The 15,024-nt window shown below is 37.0% G+C and overlaps 1 protein-coding gene across 1 annotated transcript in view; it reads left to right on the plus strand.

The window, feature by feature from the left end:
• LOC100372560 (succinyl-CoA:acetate/propanoyl-CoA:succinate CoA transferase-like) overlaps positions 1–15,024 on the plus strand; it is a 38,350-nt gene that overhangs the window by 18,337 nt on the left and 4,989 nt on the right. The window contains exons 3-7 of the mRNA XM_085490537.1: positions 1,324–1,563; positions 2,159–2,347; positions 6,981–7,196; positions 7,698–7,835; positions 10,026–10,154. Of these exons, the coding sequence (XP_085346663.1) occupies positions 1,324–1,563; positions 2,159–2,347; positions 6,981–7,196; positions 7,698–7,835; positions 10,026–10,154 (912 nt within the window). The remainder of the gene's footprint in view (positions 1–1,323; positions 1,564–2,158; positions 2,348–6,980; positions 7,197–7,697; positions 7,836–10,025; positions 10,155–15,024) is intronic.

A 15,024-nucleotide genomic window follows, 5' to 3' on the forward strand; every position in this document is an offset into this window, starting at 1 on the left:
TCCACCTTCTTGAATCATTTCCCTATTGGGGTTCACACCGGGGTGATGCCCAATATCTCGAGAAGGTCATCGTAAAAATCCAAGGTGATCAACCATTTTCACCTTGTTTGTTGTGGTCCAAAACTTTTTTAAATTGTGTACCATAGTCTTTTCATTTTTCTGTGGCATTTGCTCGATGATCTGTCTCGTCCCATTTCTCTGGCCTTGTTCCGTATAATCTTGTAAATACGACTATCTCTTGTTGTATTTGCATCCATCAAAGTTGTTATTTTTTCATCCCTTTCTAATAATAACTTGACTTCATCTCATCGCATTTGTTGTTATCGGCTGCCATGTTTGTAATGAATGGAAACCGGGGCGAGGCTGACATTGAGAGCTTGCTTTTAAGGCGGCACTACTGTTCACACATGCTAAAACCGTTTCTGTAAGTATGGGGTGCCTGTCCAAGACATTGTAAATACGTAGAGATCAACATAATATAAAATCGCATTGTTTTGTGAATATATATCATGCATGTGCTCAGAAAATGGTTAGAAAGATTAATGTTTTGCGTAGACCAAATATAATCATGCATAACTTTTTTCTTTCATGCTCCGAGCATTGATCTTGTAGAATTTGCCCATACTACGTATATATATATACTATCTCTCCTATTTGACATGTTCATGTCAGTTTGTTCCATAATCAGATCTTGTTTTTTTTTAAATGTGGTATCTTGGACAGAATTTGTTGGTTTTTTATGTCCATGATGACCAACTGGCAGCCATCTTGTTTTTTCAAAATGTATTGTTGACATGTTTTTTTTTTTCTCTTCAAATTATACATGTTAGGATACATGTCCATGACAATTAGTTTCACAATTGGATCAAAGATGGTTGACTGCTTGCAATCTTGCTTTTTGACCATACTACTATATCTTTTTACATGAGCCTGGACAAAGGAAATTCAGTTTTGATACAAAAAATGCATGAATAGCATATCCTGTTTAATTTGTGACCCTATATTTCGATTTGGAAAGAGTAATTTATGTTGATAATAGACCAGCCAATTATCTGCTTTCAATTACAAACTACAGTTTGCTTTTGGTGCATATTACTTTATTTTTGGCATGAATAATATTTCTCTTAATTCCAACGAGGACTATGTCATTAACTTGTTTCCTTTATTTTACGTTCAACTCATCAAAAGTCAGGGAAAATTAATTCCCACTAAAATATTTAATAAAAGTATTTCACAGTATTATTAAATGGGCATGCTGCGTACTATTATCACCGTTAACCTACCATGTATTGAGTACCATAATATTTATCTCCCAATCCACAGGTATTTTCAGGAGTAACTCGTTTTTCATTGGTGGTAACTGTCGTGAGGCCGTCAATGCCGGTAGAGCCGATTTCACTCCCATATTTCTTGGTGAGATTCCCCTGCTGTTTAGAAGGAATATCATCAATTTAGATGTGGCATTAATTATGGTCAGTCGTCCAGATGATCATGGATTTTGTACCTTGGGACCAAGTGTGGATTGTACAAGAGCTGCAATACAGAATGCGAAACATATCATAGGTATGTTAAAAATATCATACTTACATTAAAACACATCATAGGTATGTTAAAAATATCATACTTACATTAAATATATCATAGGTATGTTAAAAATATCATACTTACATTAAATATATCATAGGTATGTTGAATATATTGTGGTTACATTAAATATATCATAGGTATGTTGAATATATTGTGGTTACATACTATAAATAAGTGCACAGAATGTTATTAGATTATTTTTTTAATAAACCACCCATCCAAAACCTCATGCATGGTTATGTTTCAACAGGTTGTCAATTTACACTGTCAATTTATTTACAGAAAATATCTAGTGCAAATTTAAGTTTCAGAAACTTCAATTTCGTATTTCAAAAGGGAAAAGATTGTACTAGGCAGCCAGTACATTATTAGTTAGTACATGTATCCATTCTTGAATTGAATTCTTATTAGTGAATTAAAATCTAGATCTAGAGGCAAGGTTTTAGTAGTTACCCTATGTTTACTTTATGCACATTTCTGTTAGAGATAATAGGTTTAGTTGAAACAGTGCACATTACTTATTAATTTTCAGTATTTAATTAACAGTAATTTTCTTGTATAATTTTGTCAGGACTGGTGAATCCTAAAATGCCACGTACATTTGGAGATGGTATAATTCATAAATCTCATTTTGATGCCTTGGTGGAAGATGAATTTGATCTACCTGAAAAACCAAGGCATGTCTTAACAGATGAAGAGAAATCCATTGGCAGATACATTGCTGAAAATTTGGTAGAAGATGGTGCCACCTTACAGATGGGTAAATATTGTTTGTACTATATATATGGCTATAAAGATTAAACATTCTCGTACTTGCTGGGGTATTTTATAACAGCAATATTTTTCAATAAATCATCTTATTTGGTTATTAATTTTACAACAGTTATTCAAACCATTGCTGACTGATATGGTAAACATCAAAAAGCTGTTAGCATATGTGTGTTTACTCACCTCCTTTTCCAATACTTGTACCAAAACTTACATTTCAAGCAGTCTGTTCTAGTTATGTGTAATGGCATTATAGGGTGGAATTTTTGTACTATTCTGAACTAAGAATGGTGTCAGTATATTTAGAGGACAATTTTTGTCAGATGAGTACAAAGATTTTACAATATGACTGAAACCTTGTTTATGCATTGAGGGCAATTAAGATTGAATGAAGACAAACAGAAAATTGATTTGCCAACAAACAACAATTTATAGACGATACTAAACAAGAATTTATGATTCAGATCACATGGGGAAACACCAAAAAACAAAGATTTTTATCCTGGATCGTTCAAAATCAAGCATTTATGGATGGATTTTGTTCAAACTTGGTGCACACGTTGGACATTATGGGACCTTTTGTGTCATTTTGTTTTTCAGATTGAATTTAAAATGGCCGACTGGCAGCCATTTTGTTTTAATGAATGCAGTTCTAGTGTCATATCTCCAAGTGGCGGCCATTTTTGTGCAAATAAAGCATTTCTGGCATTGTGGAACTGGATCTTGGTCGTTTATGGATATCTTAAGTTTTATAACTAACAGAGACTGTGCCATGCATGGCTTGTTTCTTTGTATAATAAATTAGTTTATAATTAACAATTGTTTTGAAAATCTACATCAAATATTATGCCATAAAACATTAAGAATAAATTCTGTTTTGTATTAATGCTATGCCTCCTGCACAAACCTTACTCCATACATGTTATTTCTGCTTTTTATATTTCATTCATGCTTCACCTCACAAAATATTATAGACTTTTGCACTTTAATACCTCTCTACTCGCATGTGTCAAGTAGTGTACAAACAATTAGGTTTTGTGATAGCTAACAAATAACTATATTACTGGATGGAGTTGGAAAGTCTTATCAATATGTTGGAATTGAATCTTATGAAATGAAATCTTATGAATTGAGTTTAATAGGGAATCTTATGATTTGGTGGGGAAATCTCATAGATTGAGTTAGGGAGTCTTATCATTGGGTGAGGTAATCTCATGGATCGAGTTATAAAGTCTTATCAACAGGTCTGAAATCCAATATAGAAGCCTTATAAGGGGTGGTGTTGAGGTGTGGGAGTGTTAGCTGGTGGTAACTACATGATAGTAATAACCAGTTCAAAGACCAAAAACCATTATAATTCTTGACAAATACCAGTTGAAGGATTCATTCAATGAAATATTAAACAAGCTGATATATTTGTTGTTCATTTGTTACAAAACTCTGAATTCTATTGTCACAATGCGTGTTTCGCGTGAAATTAGCTTACCGGTAATCCCCACACTGTCTACATTAACATAAAATTAGCATATACCAGTAGTATGACATCATTTTCACCCAGAATACCACGTGATTCATTTCTGCGCAAAACTTTCTGACTACCGGGTATTTATTTCGATGAAATGCGGGGAAAATACAAAGATGTTGTCAATTTCAGCGACAGTGATTTTCATTAGAATGACATAATGGAAGAATGTCCCCAGTATTCAGATGTAGGATATATGCATGAAGAGGATGTGAACAAAACACAGACTACATCGTCACCACCACCACCACCGTCGTCATGTATGGCTTCAAGTTGACACCTGGCCACAAACGAGACTGAATTTTTAACAGAAAAAAAAGTAATGAAATAATAAGAGAACAGCAATGGAAATAATATTTGACATTTTTTTGGGATATCTAACCCTGAAACAGTACTAACTATGTGATAGTTTAAGCCGAAATGTGCAGATACGAGGGTCGATACAATCGGATACTCTCAGCATATCGGCGACAATGGTGGGTGTCGCCATCTTGAAAACAAAAAATCTGCCGAGCACACATACCAAGTAACGTAACATACTGTTATTTAATATGATTAGAATGGGTCTTGGTATGATTATCAGAAAGCTACAATTAATTCCATCTTTTAAGTTTCAGTTGTTCATATTTCTCACGGAATAACATTTTTTGTTAGTGACACCAAAAATCTTATTTCATACACAACACCTACGGCAAAATCAAATGCAAAATGAATGACTGAAATGAACACCTTCCCGGCACTTATGCACAAAGTAAAAATATTGCCCAACAATTAGTGTATCAAATCACAAATTAATAAAGACTGATTGTTTTGGGTGTGATATCGCAATTTACCAGGTTTGAAACTTTCGGGGTAATGAATTTATTAGAGTGCTAAAATTTGAAATCAAAATTTTTTCTTTATTTATAATGAATATGGATTTTAAACTACACGTGCCTTTTCACAAATCAGATATGATCACACAGAGACTTGTAACTTTAAATCAAATTTAACGACTTTACTTTAAAACATGCAATATTTGTAGACGTAACACAGAACAGAAGTGCTTCAAACGAGCTTGAAGAAAATGCTATGACGTCACCGCTGTCTCCCCACAAGCGCAACACGCACTGTGCACGGAACTCAGATGATTCACACCTTAGAACAATAGCGTTTCCCAACCGGGTGTTGAGGGACTGTGCTCTAATGCTGAAAGCGGGATTCTGTTACAAAACTTCAAAGATTATAATTATTTAATTTGCATATCTGGCAACTAAAGACATTGTTTGGCTCATTTCTTATGACTTCATTTCTTTTCTACATTAATTTATTTGCAAGGCTATAATTTGTCCTCAAAATATGGTGAGTCATTTTCACATATTAATAAAATAAATTGTTACGATGCTTGGCTGGTTATATATGAATATGCTTGCTTTAATTGTAAGAATTGTGTCAAAGTTCAATCAATGATTTTGTGTTTTGCTTTTTAAGGAAGTCATGTGATCTCCACCAAGTTACATCAACCTGCACTAACAATCAATCAAAACCCTATGTATAACCAATTCCATCCAACAACTGTTTTGAACGATTTGTTACGACACTTTACCTATAGAGGGCGCTCATTAAAAGCATGATATGTTTCAGCTGGAGTTTTTGTCTGCTTCATTGCATTTGGATGTTTGTTTTTTAAAAGTGTGGTTGGCCAGAGCTTTCAGCTAATTTGCATTCATCAAGTATTGATTATGAAGTTACGATTTGAAAATTGTAGAGGTGGCTTCCGATCTACCTAAATGTTAGTTTATTATTTTTGATGAAACAGATTTGTCGTATTGGCTCTCATCGGCACAAATACAGCATTTCATATTTTTTGTTCATCATCAGAATAAATCACCTTTGTCAACCACCATCAGTATATATATATATATATACACATACACATACACATGCACGCTCACGCGTGCACATGCACGCACGCACACACATGTACACATGCACGCACGCACACACATGTACACGCACACCTCTATACTCAACTTGTGTGACCTCTTACCTTCACAACTTGTATGACCTTTCATCCTCATCATTTTACAGAATAGCTTTTTATATATTATTTCATTTCTGAACAAAAGTTTTGATAAACTTTGATTTAAAAACAATGCTGTAACTGCAATTACATTACTGTTTAATTCAATATAGACATTTCTAGTGGAACTATTAGTTATCACATTCCGCTGTTGTGTGACATGTTGCAACTACAAATGTACATCAATCTTGCTCATAACAGTATTTGTATTTTGCAAATAGATCACCTACGTGGAGTACGGACCTATTTTATGAGATAAATGTGATATTACTTTACGTGGGACTATGGGAAAAGTAAAACACAACCTGTTTAATCAGAAAAAGTTCTTATGATTTTTTTAAACTCTAGGTAATATAACATTGTTTTGAACTATATTCTGAAAAATAAAAAATTGGAGGTGCAGACCTATTTTTAATAATAAGGCAGTTTCAGTAATTTGCCTTATGCTAATACATAGGGAATGGAATGCAAAGAACAATTTGCATCCACATCGAACCATCCATGGTCGGGAAACTGTAATGAGGACCCTTTAGTACAAAAGCAAAATTTAAGCAGCACATTTCATTTCTTATATTTCTGTTGCTACTGACCATGATATTGTTTTTTGTTGTATGTAGCACAATTTCTATTATTTTATATTATTGGAATATATCAGCTCTATTGTGTTTTTGGTCTTGAAGAATTGTTGTTGTCTTAGAAACCATAAATTGATTTGAAATTAATATAAAAAACATCACCAGCAAGCCAAATAAACAGTACTAACAATTTTACAAAAATAAATTCCACCAATCACAAACTGTGTATTATGACACAAGATACGCAAGATATTTTCCACCAATCACAGACCTGTAACATATGATGCAAAACAGACAAAAGATTTTACCCCAATCATAGACTCTCTAAGGTATGATTCAAAACAGACAAGAAACTTTCCACCAATCACAGACTGTGTAACATACGGTAATATGCAATACATAAAAAATTACTTTCCACCAATCAGTCAGCATAGCATCTAATCACTCCTATTCTTGTTTTTTCCAGGTATTGGATCAATTCCTGATGCTGTACTTGAACAACTCCAGAATCATCAAAATTTAGGAATCCACTCAGAAATGTTCAGTGACGGCGTTGTTGACCTCATAAAAAGTGGTGCAGTTACTAATGCACATAAAAAAATTCATCAAGGCAAAATAGTTGGTGGTTTTTGTGTTGGTACAAGAAGTCTGTATGATTACATGGATGATAATCCATTTATTGGTAAGCACTCAATATTGGCCTCTTCACCACCACTGTTAACTTATGTATCAGTCCACAAATAGTCCTGTTAACCCTTTCACCACCACTGCCAATTATGTATCATTCCACAAATAGTTTCCTCGTTTCCAAGAGAAAAGCTTATTTTGACCAAATCTATGAACAATCTTCTATTCTATCATTTTTGTTTAAAAACAATTTGAAAAAGGAAGAATATTACAGCAAACATTCATACCAAAGTATTATTTTGAAAGTATTATTGTAGTCTGTGTTTCCATAAAAGTAGTTCTTTGGGTCGCAATAGTGTCTGTATTAGTGTTTACCTTACTTTATGAATGAAATGACAAAACACTATATTGTGTAATTATTCATGAAAATGTTACAATTTGGTCAAATACAATAAATAAGGTTATGGCATGATCCTGTTTCACATACCAATAAATATTTGTAACAAATGCTATTTGCATAGTTCTCCTTCATCATTATTCTCTTATTTCTCTACAGTGATGTGCGATATTGCATTTGTCAACAACACTTCAATTATATCCCAGAATCCCAGAGTAACTGCTATTAATTCATGTGTGGAAGTTGACCTTACTGGACAAGTTGTGTCTGATTCTATCGGTACTAGGATGTATTCCGGTAAGGTCATTTATTTAAGTTTTATTTGCTCTTTTAGAAGCGCACAAAAGTTATTAATTGGATTATTAATTTACTGTAAAACATGTTGAAATAGCCATCATGCCATTCTAGCGAATTCAATCAAATGCATAAATTAACAGAATCTTAATTTAGCTGGAATGTCAACAATCTCATTGTTAGAATATATTTTATTAGCTCCGCTGTCGACTTTGTCGAGCGGAGCTTATCATATGAGTGATTGTCCGACGTCGTCGCCTGTTGTCGTCCGTCGTCCGTTGTCTGTGTCAATGTTTTACTTTTTCGACTTCTTCTTGAAAACTACAAGTCTGAATGCTTTGATACTTGGTGTATATGTACCTTGGGTAGACCTCTCTCAGATTTGTTCATTTCATGATCATATCTTCAATTCTCTAATTTTGGTGAATATTTTTGTCATTTTTGGTAAAAAGTGATATTTTCGACTTCTTGTTAAAAACCGCAAGTCCAATTGCTTTGATATTACATGTATAGGTACTACATGTGAACCTCTCTCAGATTTGTTCATTTTGTAATGATATCTTTAATTCTCTAATTTTGGTGAATATTTTTGTCATTTTTGGTAAAAAGTGATATTTTCTTTTTGTTAAAAACCACAATCATTTATGGTGAAAAATGATATTTTTGAATTCTTGTTGAAAACAGCAAGTCCCATTGCATTGATACTATGCATATTGTTCATTTTCTAATGATATCTTCTGTTCTTTAATTGAAATGTGCATTGCTAACAGCGGAGCTATCTCAGCCGAGAGGCTGCTTGTTTTTAAATTAGTGACATCTTGAATCAGCAAAATTATGGATTAGTTAAATTAAAGCAGGGGAGTCGTCACCTACGCATACGTCAGATGGCCATAGCGTGTCATTGTTTACAAAGAAGCATCTACCCATGAGCCTTTGTGTTTTTAGCGTGTGTTGTTCTCGTCGCTTGGAACTCAATTCCCAATTCTTGCTTTAACTAAAATAACATCTAGCTAAAAAGACATATTTTATGGAATTCCTTATTTTGACCATAGACATACGATTGCTACTATTAAAGCAAATAACGTAAACTATGCATCTTCTGAAAGCCACAGTAATTACGTCTTTATTTGTTTGTCTGAGTCTAACAACCTTACAAATTAGACATAATGCTTAGTCCCAGCATTTGAAACACTATTAATAAGGTAACAAGATGGGAAATTTTAATTTTCTTCTTGATTTTTTAAAAATTTATAAAATGGTTACTTTAGAGCTTGATACATCATCCCAACTTTTCAAAATTCTGCAGTACTGTGCTCTTGCGATCGTGGATTTAGTCATTTTTACAAGGTTCATCATTTTTACCGTATTTACATATGTAAACAACCTCTGTCCAGTTTGTGCGAATATATTCCTATATACTTTTAAATCATATATGCAAAGTTACAGCTCTAAATGAGACAGACAGAGAATGCTTTATTTAAAAACGTCACCAAACCCTTCTTGCTACCTTAAATTTCCACTTTTGTGACATCATGTCATGTTTGTTTATATACAGCATATGTAAAAAAACATTGTTTACATGAAATTTGAGTAGACCCTAAGACTAGTACATTATGTTACAGCAAGATTTTAAACTACTGGGTATTATAAATGAGCTACTACTGTAAAATACTTTTTTATTTTTGTTTGGAATCTATTTTTGTCATTTTCACTGAAGGAATGTTCAGTGAAAATAAAATGTAGCAAATATACCTTTTTTTCCTATGTTTTACATTCAACTCATTAGAAACATTAAAAACAAATTACATACAAAACCTGCAAATACTCTTCAGCAAAAATTCAAGCTAAAATAAAGTATTTTACAGTACTGTTAACTGCTATAATTTTTTGAGAGACTATTTTTTGTGAATTTTGCGAGTCAATTAAAGATCGTGAAATTTTTTCTTCACGAATGCCTGAAATTGTAAAAAAAATTATCGCACTTTTGAACATTTTTGTCACCTAATTTAATTTCTTCATATAATTTTTTCAACATTTTTGATCAAGAACTGTAAAGAATTGCCATTTGTGTACATATTAAGTAAAAGTTTTGGTGATGGCATTCACAGGGTTTATCAAATCATAGTCATGAATGCCCTAAATTGTCAACATTTCTTGTGGTGTAATGTTAATGTTTACACTAATCGTTTACAGGTGTTGGTGGTCAGATAGACTTCATTCGTGGTGCTGCATTGGGTTTGGATGGGAGAGGAAAACCCATTATTGCCCTTCCATCCACCACCAAGAAAGGAGATTCCAAAATTTCACCATTCATAAAAGAAGGTAAGGAACTGTTACAAAAATTGGTCTTCTCATCTATGTGGTGTGTTTGCATACTCAGGCTTTGAAAGCTCTGACTGTTAGAAGGACTGGACTGTACTGTAAATGCATACTCAGGCTTTGAAAGCTCTGCCTGGTAGAAGGACTGTACTGTAAACGCATACTCAGGCTTTGAAAGCTCTGACTGGTAGAAGGACTCAGGGTTTGAAAGCTCTGACTGGTAGAAGGACTGTACTGTAAACGCATACTCAGGGTTTGAAAGCTCTGACTGGTAGAAGGACTGTACTGTAAATGCATACTCAGGCTTTGAAAGCTCTGACTGTTAGAAGGACTCAGGGTTTGAAAGCTCTGCCTGGTAGAAGGACTGTACTGTAAACGCATACTCAGGCATTGAAAGCTCTGCCTGGTAGAAGGACTGTACTGTAAACGCATACTCAGGCATTGAAAGCTCTGACTAGTAGAAGGACTGTACTGTAAACGCATACTCAGGCTTTGAAAGCTCTGACTGTTAGAAGGACTCAGGGTTTGAAAGCTCTGCCTGGTAGAAGGACTGTACTGTAAACGCATACTCAGGCATTGAAAGCTCTGCCTGGTAGAAGGACTGTACTGTAAACGCATACTCAGGCATTGAAAGCTCTGACTGGTAGAAGGACTGTACTGTAAACGCATACTCAGGCATTGAAAGCTCTGACTGGTAGAAGGACTGTACTGTAAACGCATACTCAGGCTTTGAAAGCTCTGACTGGTAGAAGGACTCAGGGTTTGAAAGCTCTGCCTGGTAGAAGGACTGTACTGTAAACGCATACTCAGGCATTGAAAGCTCTGACTGGTAGAAGGACTGTACTGTAAACGCATACTCAGGCTTTGAAAGCTCTGACTGGTAGAAGGACTCAGGGTTTGAAAGCTCTGACTGGTAGAAGGACTGTACTGTAAACGCATACTCAGGGTTTGAAAGCTCTGACTGGTAGAAGGACTGTACTGTAAATGCATACTCAGGCTTTGAAAGCTCTGACTGTTAGAAGGACTCAGGGTTTGAAAGCTCTGCCTGGTAGAAGGACTGTACTGTAAACGCATACTCAGGCATTGAAAGCTCTGCCTGGTAGAAGGACTGTACTGTAAACGCATACTCAGGCATTGAAAGCTCTGACTGGTAGAAGGACTGTACTGTAAACGCATACTCAGGCTTTGAAAGCTCTGACTGTTAGAAGGACTCAGGGTTTGAAAGCTCTGCCTGGTAGAAGGACTGTACTGTAAACGCATACTCAGGCATTGAAAGCTCTGCCTGGTAGAAGGACTGTACTGTAAACGCATACTCAGGCATTGAAAGCTCTGACTGGTAGAAGGACTGTACTGTAAACGCATACTCAGGCATTGAAAGCTCTGACTGGTAGAAGGACTCAGGGTTTGAAAGCTCTGCCTGGTAGAAGGACTGTACTGTAAACGCATACTCAGGCATTGAAAGCTCTGACTGGTAGAAGGACTGTACTGTAAACGCATACTCAGGCATTGAAAGCTCTGACTGGTAGAAGGACTGTACTGTAAATGCATACTCAGGCTTTGAAAGCTCTGACTGGTAGAAGGACTGTACTGTAAACGCATACTCAGGCATTGAAAGCTCTGACTGGTAGAAGGACTCAGGGTTTGAAAGCTCTGACTGGTATAAGGACTGTACTGTAAACGCATACTCAGGCTTTGAAAGCTCTGACTGTTAGAAGGACTCAGGGTTTGAAAGCTCTGCCTGGTAGAAGGACTGTACTGTAAACGCATACTCAGGCATTGAAAGCTCTGCCTGGTAGAAGGACTGTACTGTAAACGCATACTCAGGCATTGAAAGCTCTGACTGGTAGAAGGACTGTACTGTAAACGCATACTCAGGCATTGAAAGCTCTGACTGGTAGAAGGACTCAGGGTTTGAAAGCTCTGCCTGGTAGAAGGACTGTACTGTAAACGCATACTCAGGCATTGAAAGCTCTGACTGGTAGAAGGACTGTACTGTAAACGCATACTCAGGCATTGAAAGCTCTGACTGGTAGAAGGACTGTACTGTAAATGCATACTCAGGCTTTGAAAGCTCTGACTGGTAGAAGGACTGTACTGTAAACGCATACTCAGGCATTGAAAGCTCTGACTGGTAGAAAGACTCAGGGTTTGAAAGCTCTGACTGGTATAAGGACTGTACTGTAAACGCATACTCAGGCATTGAAAGCTCTGACTGTTAGAAGGACTGTACTGTAAATGCATACTCAGGCATTGAAAGCTCTGACTGGTAGAAGGACTCGGGGTTTGAAAGCTCTGCCTGGTAGAAGGACTGTACTGTAAACGCATACTCAGGCATTGAAAGCTCTGACTGTTAGAAGGACTGTACTGTAAATGCATACTCAGGCATTGAAAGCTCTGACTGGTAGAAGGACTGTACTGTAAACGGATACTCAGGGTTTGAAAGCTCTGCCTGGTAGAAGGACTGTACTGTAAATGCATACTCAGGGTTTGAAAGCTCTGACTGGTAGAAGGACTGTACTGTAAATGCATACTCAGGCATTGAAAGCTCTGACTGTTAGAAAGACTGTACTGTAAACGCATACTCAGGCTTTGAAAGCTCTGACTGGTAGAAGGACTGTACTGTAAACGCATACTCAGGCTTTGAAAGCTCTGACTGGTAGAAGGACTGTACTGTAAACGCATACTCAGGCATTGAAAGCTCTGACTGGTAGAAAGACTCAGGGTTTGAAAGCTCTGACTGGTATAAGGACTGTACTGTAAACGCATACTCAGGCATTGAAAGCTCTGACTGTTAGAAGGACTCAGGGTTTGAAAGCTCTGCCTGGTAGAAGGACTGTACTGTAAACGCATACTCAGGCATTGAAAGCTCTGCCTGGTAGAAGGACTGTACTGTAAACGCATACTCAGGCATTGAAAGCTCTGACTGTTAGAAGGACTGTACTGTAAATGCATACTCAGGCATTGAAAGCTCTGACTGGTAGAAGGACTCGGGGTTTGAAAGCTCTGCCTGGTAGAAGGACTGTACTGTAAACGCATACTCAGGCATTGAAAGCTCTGACTGTTAGAAGGACTGTACTGTAAATGCATACTCAGGCATTGAAAGCTCTGACTGGTAGAAGGACTGTACTGTAAACGGATACTCAGGGTTTGAAAGCTCTGCCTGGTAGAAGGACTGTACTGTAAATGCATACTCAGGGTTTGAAAGCTCTGACTGGTAGAAGGACTGTACTGTAAATGCATACTCAGGCATTGAAAGCTCTGACTGTTAGAAAGACTGTACTGTAAACGCATACTCAGGCTTTGAAAGCTCTGACTGGTAGAAGGACTGTACTGTAAACGCATACTCAGGGTTTGAAAGCTCTGACTGGTAGAAGGACTGTACTGTAAATGCATACTCAGGCATTGAAAGCTCTGACTGTTAGAAAGACTGTACTGTAAACGCATACTCAGGCTTTGAAAGCTCTGACTGGTAGAAAGACTGTACTGTAAACGCATACTCAGGCTTTGAAAGCTCTGACTGTTAGAAAGACTGTACTGTAAACGCATACTCAGGCTTTGAAAGCTCTGACTGGTAGAAGGACTGTACTGTAAACGCATACTCAGGGTTTGAAAGCTCTGACTGGTAGAAGGACTGTACTGTAAACGCATACTCAGGCTTTGAAAGCTCTGACTGGTAGAAAGACTGTACTGTAAACGCATACTCAGGCTTTGAAAGCTCTGACTGTTAGAAAGACTGTACTGTAAACGCATACTCAGGCATTGAAAGCTCTGCCTGGTAGAAGGACTGTACTGTAAATGCATACTCAGGCATTGAAAGCTCTGACTGTTAGAAAGACTGTACTGTAAATGCATACTCAGGCTTTGAAAGCTCTGACTGTTAGAAGGACTCAGGGTTTGAAAGCTCTGCCTGGTAGAAGGACTGTACTGTAAACGCATACTCAGGCATTGAAAGCTCTGCCTGGTAGAAGGACTGTACTGTAAACGCATACTCAGGCATTGAAAGCTCTGACTGGTAGAAGGACTGTACTGTAAACGCATACTCAGGCTTTGAAAGCTCTGACTGTTAGAAGGACTCAGGGTTTGAAAGCTCTGCCTGGTAGAAGGACTGTACTGTAAACGCATACTCAGGGTTTGAAAGCTCTGACTGGTAGAAGGACTGTACTGTAAATGCATACTCAGGCTTTGAAAGCTCTGACTGTTAGAAGGACTCAGGGTTTGAAAGCTCTGCCTGGTAGAAGGACTGTACTGTAAACGCATACTCAGGCATTGAAAGCTCTGCTTGGTAGAAGGACTGTACTGTAAACGCATACTCAGGCATTGAAAGCTCTGACTGGTAGAAGGACTGTACTGTAAACGCATACTCAGGCTTTGAAAGCTCTGACTGTTAGAAGGACTCAGGGTTTGAAAGCTCTGCCTGGTAGAAGGACTGTACTGTAAACGCATACTCAGGCATTGAAAGCTCTGCCTGGTAGAAGGACTGTACTGTAAACGCATACTCAGGCATTGAAAGCTCTGACTGGTAGAAGGACTGTACTGTAAACGCATACTCAGGCATTGAAAGCTCTGACTGGTAGAAGGACTCAGGGTTTGAAAGCTCTGCCTGGTAGAAGGACTGTACTGTAAACGCATACTCAGGCATTGAAAGCTCTGACTGGTAGAAGGACTGTACTGTAAACGCATACTCAGGCATTGAAAGCTCTGACTGGTAGAAGGACTGTACTGTAAATGCATACTCAGGCTTTGAAAGCTCTGACTGGTAGAAGGACTGTACTGTAAACGCATACTCAGGCATTGAAAGCTCTGACTGGTAGAAGGACTCAGGGTTTGAAAGCTCTGACTGGTATAAGGACTGTACTGTAAACGCATACTCAGG

The sequence above is a fragment of the Saccoglossus kowalevskii genome, chromosome 15 (genome assembly GCF_978046115.1).
Source record: "Saccoglossus kowalevskii chromosome 15, keSacKowa6.1, whole genome shotgun sequence".
NCBI lineage: Eukaryota > Metazoa > Hemichordata > Enteropneusta > Harrimaniidae > Saccoglossus > Saccoglossus kowalevskii.